Below are 20,740 nucleotides of genomic sequence, written 5' to 3'. Positions count from 1 at the left end.
CACCACTTGTCTAGGACCAACACTGAGTAACAGTGACCAAAGAATGGAACACTAACCCAACAAAGATAAAAACAGATATGTACACCAAGAAATTTTTTAAAATATCGCAACTCCTGATACCTAAATCTCAATGTAAAAACATAGTCAGGACAACATGCCTCCTCCAGAAGCCAGAAACCCTACTGCAATAGGCTCTAAGAAAAGCAATTCAGCTGAAGCACAAGACAAGGACTTCAGAAATTGTATGTTCAAGACGTTAAAGATGTTCTTTACCATAAATGCCCTAATGAAGACTGTGAAAACACAAACACTTGAATGAAGCAATAAAAACAATTCAAGACAAGAAAGTACAATTTAACAAAGAAATATAATTGATAAAGAAAGCCCCAAAGTGAAATATAACTAGAAATGAAAAATTTAAGATGCTAAATATAAACCGCAGAAGTTAAGACTCACCAAAAGAAAAAGAGACATGGGAGAGAGGATTTCAGGTCTAGACAACAAGGCAGAAGAAATGAGTAATTCAATCAGAGAAAATGGTAAATAGTTTTTAAATCCAGGCACAAAATATTTAGGAAATCTGGGAAATTATGAAGAGACAAAACCTAATAAGAATAATAGTACACAAACACCAAGGCACATATGAAGGTGGACCCATTAGACTAACACCTGACTTCTCAGTGAAGTCTCTGAGAGCCAGGAGGGCCTGGAAGGATGTTCAACATGCTATGCCAGCATGCTATGCCAGAACACAGATGCCAGCCTACACTACTGCACTGAGAAAAACTATCCATCACCATTGATGATGAAGAAAATAAATTTTATAATAAAATCAAATTCAAGAAATTCTATCTACTAATCCAGCTCTACAGAAGGGAGAAGAATGAAAACATCTGTCTAAAAAAGTAAACTACACTCAAGATGACACAAGAAATAGATGATTCAACAATATTAATCAAAGAAGAGGGGAACCCACACAACATCAAAATAACAGGAATTGGTAACTCTGCTCATTAATAGCTCTCAATGCTAATGGTCTCAGTTGCTCCAATAAAAAAAAAAATTACAGACTAACAGATTGGAAAAGAAAACATGAGCCATCTTTCTCCTGCATCCAAGACACACATTTCACCATGAAGCCTAAACATCACCTTAGAGTAAAAGGACAGAAAATGGTATTCCAAGCAAATGGACCCAACAATTCCACTAAAATTAGGAACAAGACAAAGCTGTCTACTCTCTTCATAGTTATTTGATATAGTTCTTGAAGTCTTAGCTAGAGCAAAAAGACAACTGAAGGAGATCAATGGGGATAAAAAAAGGAAACAAAGAAATCAAAGTATATTTGCAAATTATATGATTTTATACATGAAAGAGCCTAAAGATTCCACAAAGAAACTTCTTACTGATAAACACTTCCAACAAAATAGCAGGATACAAAATTAATACAAAAAAAAATCAGTAGCCTTCCAGTATACAAATGACAAACATGTTGAGAAAGAAATCAAAGAAACAGCACCTTTCATAATAACCTGCAAAAATAATCTTGGAATAAACTATTTAGAAATAAGCTTAAGATATAAGACAATAGGGGGTAATATTGTTCTTTGGGTATTTATAGGAACTCTACAAGTACTTCTTGTGCTATGTGACATGTTACACTGACTTAACATTTCAAATATTATTAGAAATAGTATGAAAGAAAAATTTTAAAACATGAAAAATATACCATATTCCTAGATAGGTAAATGATATTATAAAACTGCCAATCAACATAATTTCTAATAAAGTTTTATTAGAATTATTTTTCAAGGAGTCAAATAAGTTAACTATAAAATTCTTTTATAAAGACAAAATTTGGCCAAATTCCTTTATAGGAACTAAGGAGTATTTATGATTTATTAAAGCTTACTTTAAATTTTTAGTAATTAAGGCATTGTAGAATGCTAATTTTATCAGTATAGATGAACCAAGACAAGGTACTATCAAAAAGCTTAGACACAGGCTGGAGAGATGACTCAGAGGTTAAGAACACTGGCTGTTCTTCCAAAGGTCCTGAGTTCATTCCCAGCAACCACATGGTGGCTCACAAACATCTATAGTGAGATCTAGTGCCCTCTTCTGGCATGCAGTCAGTACAGTGTATAAATAATAAATAAATCTTAAAAAAAAAAAAAAAAAAGCTAAGACACAAACCACAGTACAAGTTCCTTGAGATACAATGATAGCTTTATAAATTACAAAAGAGCCTATGCAATAAATATCCGTAGCACTCCTGTTGATTGTGTGCTGGTCTAACTGGTAAAAAAAAATGCAAATAGACCTATACTTACTACCCTACACAAAACTAAAATCCAAGTGGATCAAAGACCTAAATATAAAAACGGACACACTAAACCTGTTAGAAGAAAAAGTGGGGAAAAACCTTGAACTCATTGGCATGAGAGACAACTTTCTGAACAGAACACCAATAGCACAGGCTCTAAGATCATTAATAAATGGGACCTCATGAAACTGAAAAGCTTCTGTAAAGGAAAGGACACTGTCCTTCAGAACAAAACGACAGCCTACAGATTGAAAAAGGATCTTCCCCAGCTCTATGTCTGACAGAGGGCTAATATCCAGAATATATAAAGAACTTAAACAGCAACAAATCAAGTAACCCAATTAAAAAATGGGGTACAGAGCTAAACACAGAATTTTTAATAAAGGAACCGAAGGCAGAGAAACACTTAGAGCAATTCTCAACATCCTTAGTCATCAGTCAAAATGACCCTGAGATTTCACCTTACACCCATCAGAATGGCTAAGATAAAAAATTCAAGTGACAACACATGCTGGAGAAGATATGGAGAAAGAGGAACCTTCCTCCACTGCTGGTGGGAATGTCAACTTGTACAATCACTTTGGAAATCAATTTGGTGCTTTCTCAGACAATTAGGAATCATGCTACCTCAAGATCCAGCTATACCACTCCTAGCCATATATCCAAAAGAGGCTCAAATACACAACAAGAACATTTGCTCAACCATGTTTGTAGCAGCTTTATTTGTAATAGCCAGAATCTGGAAACAATCCAGATGTCCCTCAATTGAGAAATGGATGCAGAAATTGTGGGACATTTACACAATGGAATACTATTCAGCAATTAAAAACAAAGAAATCATGAAATTTGCAGGCAAATGGTGGGAACTAGAAAAGATCATCTTGAGAGAGGTAACCAAGGAGCAGAAAGACACACATGGAATATACTCACTTATAAGTGGGTATTAGACATATAAGATAATCATACTAAAATCTGTACACCTACAGAAGCTAATCAAGAAGGAGGACCCTGGGTAAGATGCTCAATCTTCATTCAGAAAGGCAAACAGGATGGATATCAGAAGAGGGAAAAAACAGGGAACAGGACAGGAGCCTACCACAGAGGGCCTCTGAAAGTCTCTACCCAACAAGGTATCAAAACATATGCTAAGACTCATAGCCAAACTTTGGGTAAAGTGCAGGGAATTTTATGAAAGAAGAGGGAGACAGAAAGACCTGGAGGGGACAGGAGCTCCACAAGAAAAACAACAGAACCAAAAAAATCTGGGCACAGGGGTATTTTGTTTGACTGATAGCTCCAAACAAGGACCATGCATGGAGATAACCTAGAACCCCTGCGCAGATATAGCCCATGTCAGCTCAGTGTCCAAGAGGGAACCCAGTAACAGGAACAGGGACTGTCTCTGACATGAACTCATTGGCTGGCTCTTTGATCACCTCCACCTGAGTGGAGAGCAGCCTTACCAGTCCACAGAGGAAGACAATGAAGCCAGTCCTGATGAGACCTGATAGACTAGAGTCAGATGGAAGGGGAAGAGGACTTCCCCTATCGTTGGATTGGGGGAGGGGCATAGGAAAAGAAAGAGGTAGGGTGGGATTGAGAGGGGATGAGGAGGAGCCTACAGCTGGGATACAAAGTGAATAAACTACAATTAATAAAAATAAAATATAAATGTTTAAAAAAGAAACTGAAACTAAGTCTGAGTTACATCATACACAATATTTAAAATCAAATAAATCAAAGACTAAAAGTTATAGAGGAAAAATTATGAGATGTTTTGGAAAAAAAAAAAAACTAGGAATCTATTTTTATGATTTGAGACATGCCTAACTACACAGCTGACTCTTTGGAATGTCAAGTCAGTGTAAAATGTCACATAGCCCAAGAAGTACTCATAGAGTTCCTATAAATCCCCAAAGAACAAAAAATTAAATGACAGACTTTTAGTGACAATATTAACATTTAAAAATAAAATAAATGACAAGCACAAAATTCAGATTAATGGCACCTCTGTGCATTAGGTTATAAAGAACTGACAAGAAAAGCTCCATCAACTGGATGCAGTGGACTTTGTGGCTTTCTATGTCTTCAATACGCACTGTCTATTGCCATGCTTAATGTGTTATTTATGTTCTCTGAATTACTAATACAATGTCACTATAATGTGGTATTAAAATCAAATCTCAATTTTAAAAATATTTCAATTCATTTAAAAATGACTGATTTAGCCATCACTGAACATATCTAAAAGTCTAAATAGAGATTGCTGGCCAATGGGATGGATGGGGTGAGGCAGATAGAGTTTATTGTCATTGAAGTTATTCAGACATACTTTAAAGTAAACCCAAGCCTTAATTGACTGAACTGTCTTCTACACCTGAAAGATGATAAATCTCTGGATGCATCATTGAGTGAATTCCTTTAACTGTTTTTCTCGGCCAAAATGTTAATAGTATAGGTCCATATTTATAGTGCCACAACTTCCCATCTCAAAAGTATAGTCCATCAATTGGAAGCCAGAGCACACACACCCTGCCCAAATCTCTTGCCTCTGTTTTCCTTGAAGTGATCTAATCCATTCATTACAAGTCACTTTTCCTTGTCCAGGAAAGGGAAATTAAGAAGTGTAAGGGGTGTGTGTGTGTGTGTGTGTGTGTATAAGTAACCATTTTCATGAGATGAAGTTTGCTCTGTGAAAACATAGTATTGAAGGGAGGGTTAGCAAGTAGTAAATTGAGACATGATCTTAGAAATGTGTACACATTTAGTCTTTAGAGACTCTGGGCCGAAAGTAGAAAGTAGAAAGTCCCTTCACTTTTGCCAAATATTCCTCCCACTCCTTATTACTATGGTTAAAATGAGCCTGTAAATCTCTAGGGTGTCACTCACAAGAAATACCTAAAATTGAAAATATGAACATGGTACATTTAATTAGTGCCAGCTGCCAAAAAGGAAGGACAGTGCTCAGAGTCTGAAAAGGAAAGACAAGAGAAGCCAGAAAGACTACGCATGCCTGGAGAAAACTGCAGCATTTCCTATGCCCCACCAGAAGCAGCCCATGCTTGAGGTCACACAAGTGAATTTTCCCCACAGAGAACCCTATTACACATGCCTGCCACCTTCAAAGACCTAGTTCTAACCTCCCTCCCAGAAGTCTGTCTGGTGCTAGTTTAGGTCCTTAATCACAGTAAGGAAGAACATCAATGACTATAGCCCATATGTGTGATTTAGATCAGATGGGCCACAGAAAAACAGTGATGCCAAACACTGAAGTTCTGTCGCCCTCATATCAGTACCATAGACATGTGTCATATGCTTATGCTTTGGAGGAACAGTCAATTATGTCACTGAGGAGAAGAGAGTGGTGGCCAGCAGGGACTTTGTGTAGTAAAATAATATGAAATTCCCCAAATATGCACCCTGGTTCTACTTGCTTAGAAAACGCAAGTCATGAAAAATAATAAGGCAGAAGCTTACAGTACCTCAGAAATCACTACTGACACACATTAAGTTTACTTGCCTGGAAGTGACAAAAAAATAATTAAAAAAAAAAAAAAAAGCATCCCTTGGTGGGTCATGTGACTGCCTGTTCTCCAGGCATATCTCTCTTGTCCCGGCAGTGTGTGGAGGAGCCTGCGAAATCTGGAGATTTTCGCTGCCCAAGCAGGAAGAAAAGCAGGTGGATGGATAGATAAGCATGGCCTTGCTTCTGGTCTCCTTGCTGGCAGTCTTGGGCTCGGGATTTGGATGCCATCACTGGCTATGTCATTGCTCTAACAGGGTCTTCCTCTGCCAAGACAGCAAGGTGACCGAGATTCCGTCTGACCTCCCTCGGAATGCCGTGGAACTGTGAGTATCACAGCGGGGACAGCTGTGTGACTGCCATTTGTGCATTGAGTACTATTATTATTTTGTTGTTAGACTGATATCTGCTGGGCTGAAATATTTCTGTCCTGACCAAAGGCTACAATAAAACAAACTCCCCCAGTCAGACACTTTTGTCCTGTGGCTTTCCAAGGAGCTTTGGTGAGAGTTTATATTGGCATTTGTCAAGAAAGGCCAGTGTGGGTGGAAACCTGAATCCAACGGAAAGGGCGAGTAATTTGGAGGACACATTTACTCTAGGGTCCACACTCCCTAAAGAAGCCAGAAAAAGTAAAAGTGAAAGCAAGGTAGAAAACTCAGGAGCCCTACACCTGGAGGCTGGAAGAGCTGCAGATCTCAAGACAAAAGCACTCTGAAAACAGTAGCAGATAGTACTGGGTTCCAGGGTTTTTCTTAACTGCGGAAAAGGAGTTGAGGAGAGGGGAAAGGGGGTGAGGAAAGGAGGAAGAATGGCTGAAAGGGAGAAGGAACACAGGAGAACAGACCCAGCAAAGAAAGTGGTGCCAACTTTGGATTTTTGCTGAACTATTTAAATAGGAAGTAGACATTTTCCTAGAATTGGGACAGAACTGGGACTTAGCTCATTCTATCTTTTTCCTTTGCAATTTAGAATCAAGTGGTCACACACTAAAGAAATTTCCAAACTCTCACAGAGGGTCGAAAAGGAGCTAGAGCATATGAAACAGAGGGTCAGGCCCGCCCACTCAGCACATTCTTTCCTGAAGCCCCAGACCTTGTCTGTTTGATGGTTCAGGTATTACTTGCTCTGAGAACTGTAAGTGTGACTCAGGTGGCAAACAACCTCAGGTTTTTCACTCCTCAGGTTTTTGATATGACTGTGAATCTCTGGGAAGTAGCACTGTCGGCTGAGCTCTGGAGTCTACAGCAACTCTGCTGTTAGCTTCACAAGAGGGAAAACACTGCCCAGCTCTGTGTTTTGGCTACTCTGCCCAGATGAGACTGTTCTTTCTGATTATGCTGAAGAATGTGCTGAAGACATTCTGGAGCATGAGGTCTCTTTAAACACAGGGAGGCCAGTGTGCCCTGAACTCCCTCCCAGGACTTATCTGCACCTAAGGCTTTAAGCAGACAGCCTCACTGAGCCTCAGCTTTCTACTTTGAAAGCAGTTTTAATGCTTGGCTGGGTGACTGTACCATAGATAGAGACTCTCTATCCTGATTCCCCTCTCTCTAGATTTCTACTGCCTCCCATGGGACCATGTGGGCCAAGCAGTGCTGTTTAAGTTTTGAAGCAAATCCCTTATAGTTTTAATTGTTGGGTTGTATTCTACCACCTTTCCAAACTCCCTTCTGTGCCTGGCTGTCTGCTGGCATAGGGTGAGCTCGAGTTTTGCCAAAGAGGTGAAACTGTGGGTTCAGCCTGGTATTTCTCATTCACCTTGCAATGTTCTGGGTTGTGGTGATGACTTCAGTAATGGTCTTGTCAGGTAAGGGTGGGTGGACCAGCTGAGCTTCACTGACTACAATGGCTTGACCCATCAACATGGAAAAGCTGCATTGCTCACCTGGAGGAAAACAAGGATGTTTCTGCATGGACATGTTTATCCTGCCTTTCTCTCTAGTTTGTATCAGTTTCACTTCATTTTTGCATATGTGCCACTGACACCAAAAATTACTACCACTCTCTGATATGCTACATATGCTGGTATGAGCAGGAGAAGATCTTAGTGCAGACAAGCAAGTAGATTCCATTTTACAAATGGCTCTTGCTGCTGGCTTTATGCTTTGTATGTAGTGCTTCACCAAAAATTCGCAATTTAAGTTCAAGTGTGGGACTGCTGTTGCTTTTCAAAAGCATGGAAAAGCTGGACAGCTTCATCAAAGACCACCCTGCAGCTCTTCCATGACAAAACTAAGAACTAAATTCCAGTCTGCTTCTGTCTCCTCTGCATATTGTGGTCAATGTGTGTCTTTTGACTCCTTTCTGTTTTTCTTATGGGAAAAAACAATACCAAGATGCTGCTCTTAGAATCTGGACTAGATGCCAGCTATATGGGTCATTCAATCTCTTTTCAGCTATTCAGCCCAAGTGTGGGAGTTAAAAAGCAGACACAGACAACAGGTAAATGAATGAAATTTTCCTCAAAAAAACTTTTTGTGCACATTGAAATTTAAATTTCATATTATCTTTACAATACAAAATCTTTTGATTTGAACCAATCTAGGTTGTTTGCTGCCCACTCTAGCTAAGAACTGCCCACTCCCATAACTGAGAGCTGTGAGCTGAGAGAATAAATTGAATATAAGTTGCTCAAGTAGGTTCTAAGAGAGAGCACTAAACTAGGCAAGAGGGTACGGCAGTGGGGCCACCCAGACGAGGAATGACAGGGTCATCTGTTAACTGATTCTGACTAGTCCACAATGATAGAAGTAGTGTCTCTAATCTTAGAGACATGAGCTTAACCCTGAACTGTGCCAATAACTTCTAAGTCTATCTGTGCTCCTGGCTGTGTGGTAGAAAATACAGTGTGTGCCTAACTCAGAGCATTGCTATGGGGATTAAATGAGACAATGCCAGAAACAAGCTTAGCACTATGTTAATGACGGTGATGTTGGCAAGTGTAAAGAAGACAAGACAAAATCTTCTTTCATGTAAGACATGTAAGAAGACAAAATCTTCTTTCATGCACAGGGTTCTCATGAAGATCAAGTCAATTGAACGGGATGAAACTGATAGATTTTTATAAATAGTCTATCACCGCCCTGTTGCTTAAGAGTCATCTCATCCCTGTAGGCACAGTGCTTAACCGTCATACAATGAGTAAAAGATAGATAGATAGATAGATAGATAGATAGATAGATAGATAGATAGATAGACTCAGCGTTTCTGCAGACTGTCATACTTGCCAATGACTTAAGAAGCAAGTTCATTCTGATTATCATAAAAGCAATTATGATTTTCTGACTTATCCCAGAATCTGCTTCAGTAAGAGGCAGGCAACAAATCTAGAAATGTCTATGATCATCTTTCACCCTTACTGGAGCTGAAATTCCTGGGAAGGAAAAGTAAACACTTACTCCAGGTCCAAAATATTAAACCTAGAAGATGCTATAGATACAATCATTTCATTTCTTCAATACAGTCAGGTGGCTATAATAGTTAAGGGAGCCCTCTGCTATCATTCCTGGCTGAGGGAATACTTTGCTGGGCATCTGGCTGCCTGTATTGAACTCTCTCCTTACAGTAAGTTCCCATAACTGGTTGCAATCTTATTTGACCAGCATTTACTTCTAATTCTGTGGTTATCTTTTAAAGTTTTTATTCTCTTTCTTGGCCTTAGATTCTTTATATGGTTGCTTGGCTTAGCTCATTAGGAACAGGTTTTTCTGGCTTGCTTAGCTATGAGAAATATTTCAGTCTTCTGTGCAAAAAGGGTAGATGCTCTTGCCGTACCCACAAGAGGTATGATGAGCATTCTTCCCTCTAGGAGCATGCTTGAGGGTTAAGATCCCATAAAAGGTATGTTGGAGAAAGCTGGTCTATTCACCTTCTACTGCCAGAAAGAATTCCTTCTTAAGTGTGAACCATAAGCAGGACTCCTGGCTCCTGACTCAGCACTAATAGAAATGAGCCCTTGGGTAGCTTTTCATTGTTTTGTGCCAGAAAAGTGGCAATTTAAGGATGTCTGTTCTTATAAACAAGGTGCTTCTAATACGTAGAAAAACAGCTGTTATCTTTTACCACTGTGTAAGTTCCAAACCAGTCTTACTATTTTACAAACTATCTTTCTACCGCTCATAGCAAGCAGTCTCTTCCATTGCCTTTATCCTCTGACAGAAAGAATCTCTCTCCAAAGCCTTGCTTTTCTCTTTTTTCATTTATCCACTTCTAATTAATATCTCTTCTTTCTCCAAATCAGCCTGTTCATTGTCATTTCATTTTCTCTGCAAAATGCCACTGTCATCATGCTCAAATAATTCAGTAGCTCAATAGCTTCCCTTGCTGGCTTTTACCTCCTCACCCTCTGGTAGAGGAGGCGACTCCTGCTGTGCGGTTTCTCTCAAAGCAAATCTTTACCTCTTTGTCATTATATTGACTCTGGCTTCAACTGTCCTCAGTTTCTTCTTGGCTTCTTCTAGCTGTGAACACTAGTGAAGGTGATCATACTTGAAGTTTGTGTCTTTCATGAAGTCATCTGCAGTTGCTCAGTCTTTATTTGGTCTTGCCTTCATCTGAACCCGGGTGCAGCTCATTTCACACTTAATCTTGCTTTGTGTTTAATTTTTCATGTGTGTCTTATTTCTCCAACTGCAGTGAAAATTTCCCTTGTGCGCCTGTTTCAATGCAATGTACATTCTGGGTCTTCAATTATGTGTTGAACAAATGATTTAATAAATCAGGCAGAATTACATGTGTTTATTTGCTCTGCTCCTTGGTATTGAAGAAAAGATTTCTATAAAAGATGATTATTGCTCTCTCCTGCAGTGAACTACGATAGCATTTGATGGTGTTCTTGTTTTCCTTGCTTTTTTATATGTGTTTGTTTTAAGAAAATGCCTGTATATCACTCTGGAATCCGTTAACTTATTCAGAAAGAGCAATTCAAGTCACCTAAGTTAAAAGTTGAATTTTCTGTATACTAGATACATTCAATTCTTTTGACTTAGCAGTGTCTGCCTATGAATATTAAAAAGATGGATGAAATTGCATAAACAAAATCACTTTAAACCAGACAGGAATGTTCAAAGAAAAAAAAATATTTTTCCAAATAGGACCAGATTGCCAATCTGGAATATTATTTATTAGGGATTCGTTAATTGTAGCTCTGACAGATAATCACAAAACCAAGCACTCTGCAGATTGCCCTGGGTACGCAGAGCAGATGCAGACTTGCCCACTCTTGCCTTGTTTAGATGCTCCTTTGGAAGTAAAAAACTGTTCTGTGCACATGCTAATGAACGCATAATCCTTTCTCCTAACAAAAACCCCTGTACCTACTTTAGCAAAAAAAAAAAAAAAGAAAGTCTCTAGCCAATGTTTGGAATTTAATTGGGCTGCCAGAGAGGATTGTATTCCCTACAGAGTAATCAGGGAGAAATGACTAAAGAAATAGCTATAGAATACAGTTCCTTGAACAAGTAAAAATTACATTCCAAGGGGAAAAAAATCTTTTAAAGCGGAAGATGAACTCTACCCTGAGAATTGGCTAAGAGCTGTAATTTACAGAGTCATTATCAGCAATTGAAAAGCAGGGGTTTGATAGCACAGAACTTCACTTCCTTCATTCCACCTGAGGGTAAAATCCCACTACTTTACCTAGAGGTGCCTGCTGTCCTTCCTCAAAGAAGTTTTCCACTGAGGAAGCTACATTTTAGAAAAAAAAAAAAAAAAAAAAAGACATATGCCAGAAGATGAGAAATTCATTTAACTTTGATTATCTTCTCTAAACCACTTAATTGGGTTACCCAGTCACTACAGTTGATAGGATAGCTGTATTTTTCTTTTGGCTGTTAGATTTACACTCTCCAATTTCATTTTATTTAGACTAGATTGTAGTTTATATATGTCCACAAGGTCAACTAGGAAAGAAAGTAATTATTTTTAATTGCCTAGGATCTGATTATAATGAGATGTGGATGTTTGTTTCTGATCTGACCTCTCCCTGAAATACCTGAAAGCTTGCTTTCTGGTTCTGACCTGGACATGCCATCACCTTGTTCTTTCATATGGAATATGCCACTGACCTAAAACTCTTCAAGAAGTATACAAAAGATATATATTTAAATAAAGCAACCTAAGCCTTGCCATAGACTTGAGCTCAATTATTTTTAGTCTTGTGGGTGGTTTGAGTTCTTTCTCTCTCATCTGTTCTCTCAGACCTTTTTCATCAAACAGCAACATAGAGCCCTCACGTGGAGAGGTTTCATCAATTGTAGGAAATGTGCAACATCTTCATAATGCCACACTTGATGAAAACCTCCACAAAATAGAGGCCCTGTGAGCTCAATTAAGCTTCAATAAAATAGAAGAATCAACTGATTGATGATACCACGGAGAAAATTCTTAAGTAGAATTCTGGAAGACTGAAGTAGAATAATTTTGAGTTTCCTTTTATTCTGAAATGCTTTCATTTCACAGATACCATCCAGACAAACTTGGTAAAACCAATGGGATTTTCTTAGGCCTCAGATCCTAACAGCTGAGTGATAGTTGTTGGACTCCGTAGGTGAGGATTCTCTTGGGCTTAACAGACAGTCTTGTTATGTGAAAAGCAGTATGGAGAATCCCCCCACAGACACCTAGATTGTTGTTATAGACTGACAGGAATTTTTAATAAGAATTTGCTAAGAATCTCACAGTTCTTCCATTGGCTTTGTACCTAAATAAACAAAACTGAGAGGTTGCTGAGCATGGCATTTTTCTAATACCCTCTTGGAATAAGACAGCAGTAGGAAGGAGAGGCTGCAGCCACAGAAGGGTCAGGGTCTGAAATTCCAACTCTCAGGAGCAACTTGCACTATTCTGTCACCTCTATGGAAGTATATGAGATTCGGCTTCCAAAGATAGGACTGCATCCCTAGAAGACAGTGTGCTTAAAGTACTTGTGCTTTCTCTTGCCTCACAGTCAGTCTGATGGTATTCTTGAATCCCTCTGTCCGCTCTTCTCTCAGGCCCCTGTGCTGAGCTCTTGAACCAACTTGTGTACCCTCTGTGATTCACCTTTCAGATTTAAGACAAAATGTCAGACACATTTTGGCATTAAGTCAACATTTCTGTGTTGTTTCTGACCTCAGCTCTGTAAGGTACACATTATTTTCTCTTCCCTAGCTCTCAGCTATATCTATTTCCCTACTCAAACACAATTATTTTTGTTCATCTAAATATACTCTCCCAGTCCGATATTATTCAATTTTGACACCACGGGAAGGAGGCTTTCTTTTCCACGGTGTGTTATTTTAACTGCAAATACTTAGTAATTATATATGTGGAAGACGCTTGGGAAAACAATCACAAGAAGAGGCAATGTGCTTTTCCCGTGAAGTCGAAAAAAAAAGGCAGCAAGTTTCCTCATTCCCATTCACAATAACCAACCCCGCCCCAGAATAATCTCCATGAGAATCATTAACTTGATCATTTATTGCATATTGCTTGTATAAAGCAAAATGATATATCCTGAGAACTGGAAGAAAAGGATGCTAGTAGGCCTTGGTAAGCTAGTAGGGCTGTTGCCTAACACTAAAAGAAAGCTAGGTAAGAAAGGCATCAGCCTCTCTATCTACATCTTTCTCACCGACCACCATTTCAGGAGCTTTCTAGGGCTAGTTCTCAAATGCCCACTGTTTGAAAGGCTGGCCACTGTTTGCTATTTAGAAGGAGAACTCAGACAATAAATAAATAAATATAATAATAAATGAGCACCAGCAAATTAATGGTTGGACTTACCTGGCACATTTTCAGATAATTACACTTAACTTTAAGTTTTCAAATTATGAAAATCACAGGATTGGATTCTCTGAGATTGGATGAGAGACACATAAAACTTGGAAGGAGCATCAAGGTAGAAAAAGTGGGCTGCTGTATTTCATATTTTTCTCAAAAGCTACTGTGTTGCTAATTCTATCATGTGTCTGTTGGATAAACTTTGCTTGTCAGTGGACTAGGTATGCCATACTGCCCTGCTGTGACCACCACTACCACCACCACCACCACAGCATATAGGTGAATTCTCTTTAGAGCTGCAAATGGCACTGGACTTGCCTCAGAAAGTCCATGATCTTCCTAAAGCATTACACCTTTAAAATATAAAGGGATACTAGCAGAGAATCACGGAGTATCCTGAAAGGAAATTCCCTTTCTTTTCAGTTTTAAATTATTTTGTATTGCTGTATTAGCTTTGGACTAGAAAAGCAAATTAAATACAAAACAAAACAATCACTTTCCAACTTCAGCCCATAGCATGAGCCATAGCCACAGCCAACTCAAAGTTGTTGCTCCTTCCATATACCTGCTAATGCAGGTTTCAGATCAGAACAGGAAAATTCTTTGCAGGTAAAAAGTGAGGCATTTTTCTACGTCGATATACTTGGAAAGGGAGAAAAACGTGCAACAAGAAATAGTCGTTTAAGTTATAACACTGAGATACTAACAAAAAGTATTTGAGTACTGAGACGGACAGCTGAGAGGTCATCTGGAACCCTGCCTGCAGTAGCCAAGCAGCTTATCATGCCCCTGAGCATGAGAAGCAGCCGCGTCTCTTCAAGAACACACAGTCTTAGAAAGGCATCTCATTCCCCCAAACAAACACTAGAGACAAGTGGAAGAAGAACAAACAGTTCTGATAGCCAGATAGAAAGCCTACAGAGCAACTCTTGGGAACAGCTCTTTTGGGGGTGATTCTGGAGAGAGAAGAACAACAGTGGTGGAAATTGTAATAATCTCAGCAGAAGACCCAGCTGGGTCATTAAGTTGAGGAAACATCAAATCCTGGTTCTGGACTCAGGCAGGTCAGGCTCCCTGGAGAAAATTTTTCTGACTCCTGCAGGAGGATGAACTACTTGTCAGCATTCTGGTACTCTGATGGATGAGTCGGGCCTCTGGGAGGGGTAACTTAGCATCTGCATTTATAACTGGTACCTAATACCTATAAATCCACAGACTATTTATGCTCTCTAAAGAATATATCTTCAGCACTTGCACTACTGGCCTGTGGCCCTAAGTCCAGCTACTTGGAAGGCTGATGCAGGATCACCAGCTTGGGTAACTTAGTGAGATATTTTTCTTAATCTAAGGAATCAGGTTAAACAGCTCAATGCTGAGTGCTTGCATAGTATTTGGGAGTCTCTGGTTTAACCCTCAGTACTAAACACACACACACACACACACACACACACACACGATAGTGATGCAAGAATAAATAAATCTTTGGTGTTTTGCAAATCTGGGTAAGGTCTCTTCCCTAACATCTCTCAATTGTGTCCCTAGTTATCTTTATTTTTCTGGTGGGCAGGGATCTGAGGTATGATCTCACTATGTAGGCTGATCTAGGACGTACTATGTAGAACAAGCTGGCCTCACAGTCACAGAGCCCTGCCTGCCTCTGTCCCCGAATGCAGGGAATTAAAGATGTGTGCCACCTTAATCTTAAACCAACTCTGCCAATCTTCGTCCAGCATGCCTTATGTTCACCTCTTCTCGGAAGCTGTCGTACTCTAGAATATGGGGGACTATGCATTGCGAATCACATGGCTTTAGGATATCATTGAGCCGAGTCTGCCACATCAGCACTTCTCAACCTCAAAACAAGGGGAGTCGTGCTAGTTTCAGCTGATTATGCAACCTTGAGGTTCTGCACTGCTGGCCAGCCCCCAGGAGATGTCACCACAGCGGTGGTCCCAGCATCTTGTTCACCAGCTTTACAATCCTATATTTTGTTGCTCTTCTTCCTAAAACTTGGTAATTTGATACATGTTACCAGTTTTTTGGTGGGGTTTTATGGGGAGACAAATACTGTCACCCACCCAGGAATCCCCTGCATTATTCAGTTGGCTCAATCTGGCTCTATCTTCATGTTTCCACTGAAAATCCTTCCTGTCGCAAAGCTGGTAAATTTCTCTTTATTCTCGGTACCTTTTAATGCTGCAGTTAAATTATTTTTCAAGTAGAAATGGAAGGTCAAGTAGCAGAGGATTGCCTTCAGACTCAAATAACAGATGTGAAGACTGCCTCTCTGCCCACATGTTACAAAGCCTGGGAGGACTCCACAGAGCTGGCCAACATTGATCAGAGCACTGTATTCCTTTGAGCCCAGACCTTATTGACTCTATGATAGAGTTTCCCTTACAACTTAGGCCAAACCTTAATCTTCTCTGCCGAGTTCCTTCCTGCTGTGCAGTCGCAGATGCTGGAACTCACATTCTTTATTCTGGTCCTTCTCTGCCATGACCTGCAGTCTCTGTGGTGAACTCATCCAGTGTTACATGTACATACATTCATAATGTTTGTGCCATGCTCTGCTGCTTCATGGAGCCCCAGGCATGGAATCCCAACTAAAGCCTGGACACCCTCACTTGGATCTCTCCTTGTATTCTCAAAATCAACAAATGGACAGTAGCGCACTTCCCCTCCTTCACCCAAGGCCATCACAGTTTCTCCTCTCTCAGTGTCACCAAATCCAGTACCCTGAATCACCCCATCACCTGGTGCTGGGGATTTAGTCCCTGAAGCGTGGCTCTAAGGACTCGACTTCCCCATATCATCACCACCATCATAGCTCTAGCTATTATCTCTTTTATCCAGGCTACAGAAAAACCTCCCACGACTCCCTATTTTTTTGGTTTTTAGGTAAATCCATACTCCATCCTCAGCATGGCTGAGGTTTTCCAAACAGTGCAGCAGAAGAGCCATCTAGAATTTCCGTTGGAGTGAAATTTATTCAGCCCACATTTCATGACATCTGACTATGACTGGAGCGCTAACAGAAGGAGGAACAAAAAATTCTTTCTCTCACAGAGATCGGCTTTGCCACAAGTACAAAGTCACCCTGGCCTGACTCTGCCTCTTCAGTATCACAGTGCCCATCAGGCTCTGCTTTTTCTTCAACACCACATTCCAGTCACTCTAGACCCACTTTGAGTTCAAGCTTTTACACCTCAGCTCTTTCCCTTCCTTTTCTCTCTGCCAAGAATGCTTTTCCTGATCCTCTTGACAATTTCTCGCTTTCCTACTCTACATAAAGACCAACCTCTAAATCTCAACTTTCCTGATGCTGTGAGCCCCCAGTTCCTCACATTGTAGTAACACAAACCATAAAATTATTTCAGTGCTATTTTACAACTGTAATTTTTTTACTGCTATGAATCTTGTAAATATCTGATATACAGGATATCTGATATGTGAACCTCATGAAAGGGTCATTCTATATCCCAAAGAGGTCACGGTCCACAATTTGAGAACCACTGCCCTAAAGGGTCTTTCTTGACCACTCCACCACAGTTACACCTCACACTACTCTAGCCTGTGATCCTCACTTTTTTTTTCATAAACTCACTGTAATTTATTTTTTTACTAATTCTTTTTATTTTTATTTTATTTTTTATTAATTACACTTTATTCACTTTGTATTCCTCCATAAACCCCTCCCCCCTCCCCTCCTAATTCCACCTTCCCTCCCTTTCTCCATGAATGTCCCTCCCAAGTCTGCTAATAGGGGAGGTCTTCCTCTCCTTCCTTCTGATCCTAGTCTATCAGATCTCATCAGGAGTGACTGCATTGTCATCTTCTGTGGTGTGGCAAGGCTGTTTCCCCCTCAGGGGAGGTGGTCAAAGAGCAGGCCAATCAGTTTATGTCAGAGGCAGTCCCTCTTCCCATTACTATGGAACCCACCTGGACACTGACTGCCATGGGCTACACCTGTGCAGGGGTTCTAGGTTATCTCCATGCATGGTACTTGGTTGGAGTATGAGTCTCTGGAAAGACCCCTGTGTTCAAATTTTCTGGTTCTGTTGCTCTCCTTGAGAAGTTCCTGTCCTCACCAGATTTTACTATTTCCCACTTCTTTCATAAGATTCCATGCACTCTGCCCGACAGTTGGCCATAAGTCTCAGCACCTTATCTCCCATTGGTCCTGCCACTAGAAACTAGAATTGAACTTACAGTATGACAAGAATTTCTACCATGCATGATAGTCCCTGTCATAGCACAGTAGAATAATATGTTCATGAATCAAATGAATAAGTCAAAGGCATCTTCAAGCAAAGAACCACACAAGATCAAATGCAACCAATATCTGCTGAGTCCCACTGAGTAGCTAAGTTGTATGCCCATAACAGTGTTTTTCCAAACAGTGTCTTGTACCATATTATCATTCTCCCCAGTTTGGAAGGGAGGAAAAAGAAATCAAAAAACTAGTCCAAAGACCTCCCACATGACTTTAAAGTCATCTTAAATGTGTGTGCCTGTGCACATGCCCACACACAGGTATGCACATATGTATGAGTCACAGGACTGGAGGCCAGAGATCAGCTTCAGGTGTTATTCACGTTCTTCACACCATCATTTTTAGACATGCTTTCGTTGGCTGGGAGCTTGATGGTCTGGCTAGGCTACCTGGCCAGCAGTCGGGCATCCAGACATGTCTGCCATCCCTGTACACAGGCCAACATGTGGTTTATATGGTTCTGGAGATTGAACTCAGGCCATCATGCTTATGCAGTGAACACTCTGCCAGCTAGGATATCTCCCCAGTCTAAAAATTCTAAAAATGCAAAACTTGTAAGGCTTTACACATAAACTTTTTCTTTATTTGTATGAGTCATGGTCTTGCTATTTAGCCCCAACTGGCCTCCCTGGTATTTGCTACATAGCTAAGGTGGCCTCCAACCTATGGCAATCCATCTGCCTCGACCATCCAAATTCTGGGTTAAAGTCCTATATAATCACAACCTGCTAAGGTCCAATTATTTATTACTTTCCAAAAAGTGTGATCCTCACAACCCTAGTGTTAGGAGATACCATATAGAAAGTAAATCTGTAGAGGTTTTTCTAAAATCATATTAGTTTTGAAGATGCTGCATGCTGTGTCTCTAATTCTAGGCATTCCCATGCACATAATAAGCTAAGACCTCTCAAAGAAAATCCAACTGAAATAACTCCTAAGTGTTTCATAGAGCATACTTCAAGAAACTGTGGTAGCGATGTAGCTAATCAAGAATATGCTTGGCAAAATGAGCTTCCGTATGTCTGTGGAGGAATGGAGGGGTTGAAAAGGCAGTATGCAGGTGGTGATGTAAAGTGATGGCAGCCACAATGGAAATCAGTATGAAGGTTTCTCAAAAAACTAAACGTACAATGGCCACCTGACCCAACTATACCATCTGGATACATATCAGAGAGTTCAAACTCCTGCTACAAAAAAAGATCCTTGTACATTTATGTTTATTGCTTCACTATTTATAACAGCCAAGATGGGGCATATGACCAGTTATTGCTTTACATATGAGTGGATAAAGAATCATTGGTACATCCATACAATGGAATTTTATTCATTCATAGAGATAAACATAGTGTACTTGGAAATGGGTGGAATTGGAAATCATACTCTTAAGCAAAATAAGGTAGACTCAGATTTTTTTATTTATGTATTATTTATTACAATTTATTCACTTTGTATCCCAGCTATACCCTCCTCCTCCATCTCTGCCCAGTCCCTCCCAACCTCCATTTTCTCCCACTATTTCCTTTCTCTAGTCCCCTGATAGGGGAGGACCTCCTCCCCTTCTATCTAACCCTAGCCTATCAGGTCTCATCAGGACTGTCTTCCTCTGTGGCCTGGAAAGGCTACTCCCTCCCCAGGGGAGGTGATCAGAGAGCCAGCTGAGTTCATGTCAGAGAGAGAGCTTGCTCCCCTTACTAGGGTCCCTTTGGAGACTGAGCTGCCCATGGACTACATCTGAGCAAGGTCCTCTAGGTCCTCTCATGCATGGTCCTTGGTTGGGTTATCAGTTCCTGCAGGACCACTGGGTCCAGTTTTTTTTGGCTCTGTTGGTCTTCTGTCCTCTCCACATATTTCAATCTCCCCCTTTTTCCATAAGATTTCCTGCACACTGCTCAAAGTTTGGCAATGAGTCTCAAAATCGGATGAGTAAAGTCTTTCATAGGCCCTCTATGGTAGGCTCCTGTCCTGTTCCCTGTCTTCTCCAACATCCAATGTCTATACTGTTTGCCCTTCTGAATGAGGATTGAGGACACTAGGGTCGTCCTTGTTGTTTAGCTTCTTTGGGATTATAGATTTTAGTATGTTTATCCTATATTATATGTCTAATATCCACTTATAAGTGAGTATATTCCATGTGTGTCTTTCTGCCTCTGTGTTACCTCACTCAGGATGGTCTTTTCTAGTTCCCACCCTTTTTCCTGCAAATTTCATGATTTCTTTGTTTTGAATTGCTGAGTTGTATTCCATTGTGTATATGTACCACAATTTCTTTATCCATTCCTTGGTTGAGGGACATCTAGGTTGTTTCCAGATTCTGGTTATTATGAATAAAGCTTCTATGAACATGGTTGAGCAAATGTCCTTGTTGTATACTTGAGAATATTTTGGGTATATGCCTAGGAGTGGTATAGATGGATCTTGAGGTAGCACTATTCCTAATTTTCTGAGAAAGCATCAGATGGATTTCCAAAGTGGTTGTACCAGTTTACTTCCCACCAGCAATGGAGGAGGGTTCCCATTTTTCCACAACCTCTCCAGCATGTGTTGTCACTTGAGATTTTGATCTTTGCCATTCTGATGGGTGTGAGGTAAAATCTCAGGGTCATTTCGATTTGCATTTGATGACTAAGGATGTTGAGCATTTTTTTAAGTGTTTTTCTGCCATTTGATATTCCTCTATTGAGAATTCTCTGTTTAGCTCTGTACCCCATTTTTTAATTGGATTGCTTGGTTTGTTGGTATTTAATTTCTTGAGTTTTTTATATATTCTGGATATTAGCCCTCTCTCAGATATAAGGTTGGTGAAGATCCTTTCCTAGTCTGTAGGCTGTTGACAGTGTCCTTTGTTTTACAG

The 20,740-nt window shown here is 40.1% G+C and overlaps 1 protein-coding gene across 2 annotated transcripts in view; it reads left to right on the top strand.

The window, feature by feature from the left end:
* The first annotated feature begins 6,023 nt into the window (after positions 1–6,023).
* The window catches only part of Fshr (follicle stimulating hormone receptor), a 185,104-nt gene continuing 170,387 nt past the window's right edge, over positions 6,024–20,740 (top strand). For both annotated transcript variants that reach the window (XM_055623235.1, XM_055623228.1), the window contains exon 1: positions 6,024–6,175. In XM_055623235.1, the coding sequence (XP_055479210.1) occupies positions 6,024–6,175 (152 nt within the window). The remainder of the gene's footprint in view (positions 6,176–20,740) is intronic.

Source organism: Psammomys obesus, unplaced genomic scaffold (genome assembly GCF_907164565.1).
Source record: "Psammomys obesus unplaced genomic scaffold, mPsaObe1.curated_primary_1811, whole genome shotgun sequence".
Lineage (NCBI taxonomy): Eukaryota > Metazoa > Chordata > Mammalia > Rodentia > Muridae > Psammomys > Psammomys obesus.
This window is presented reverse-complemented; position numbering and strand designations above follow the sequence as displayed.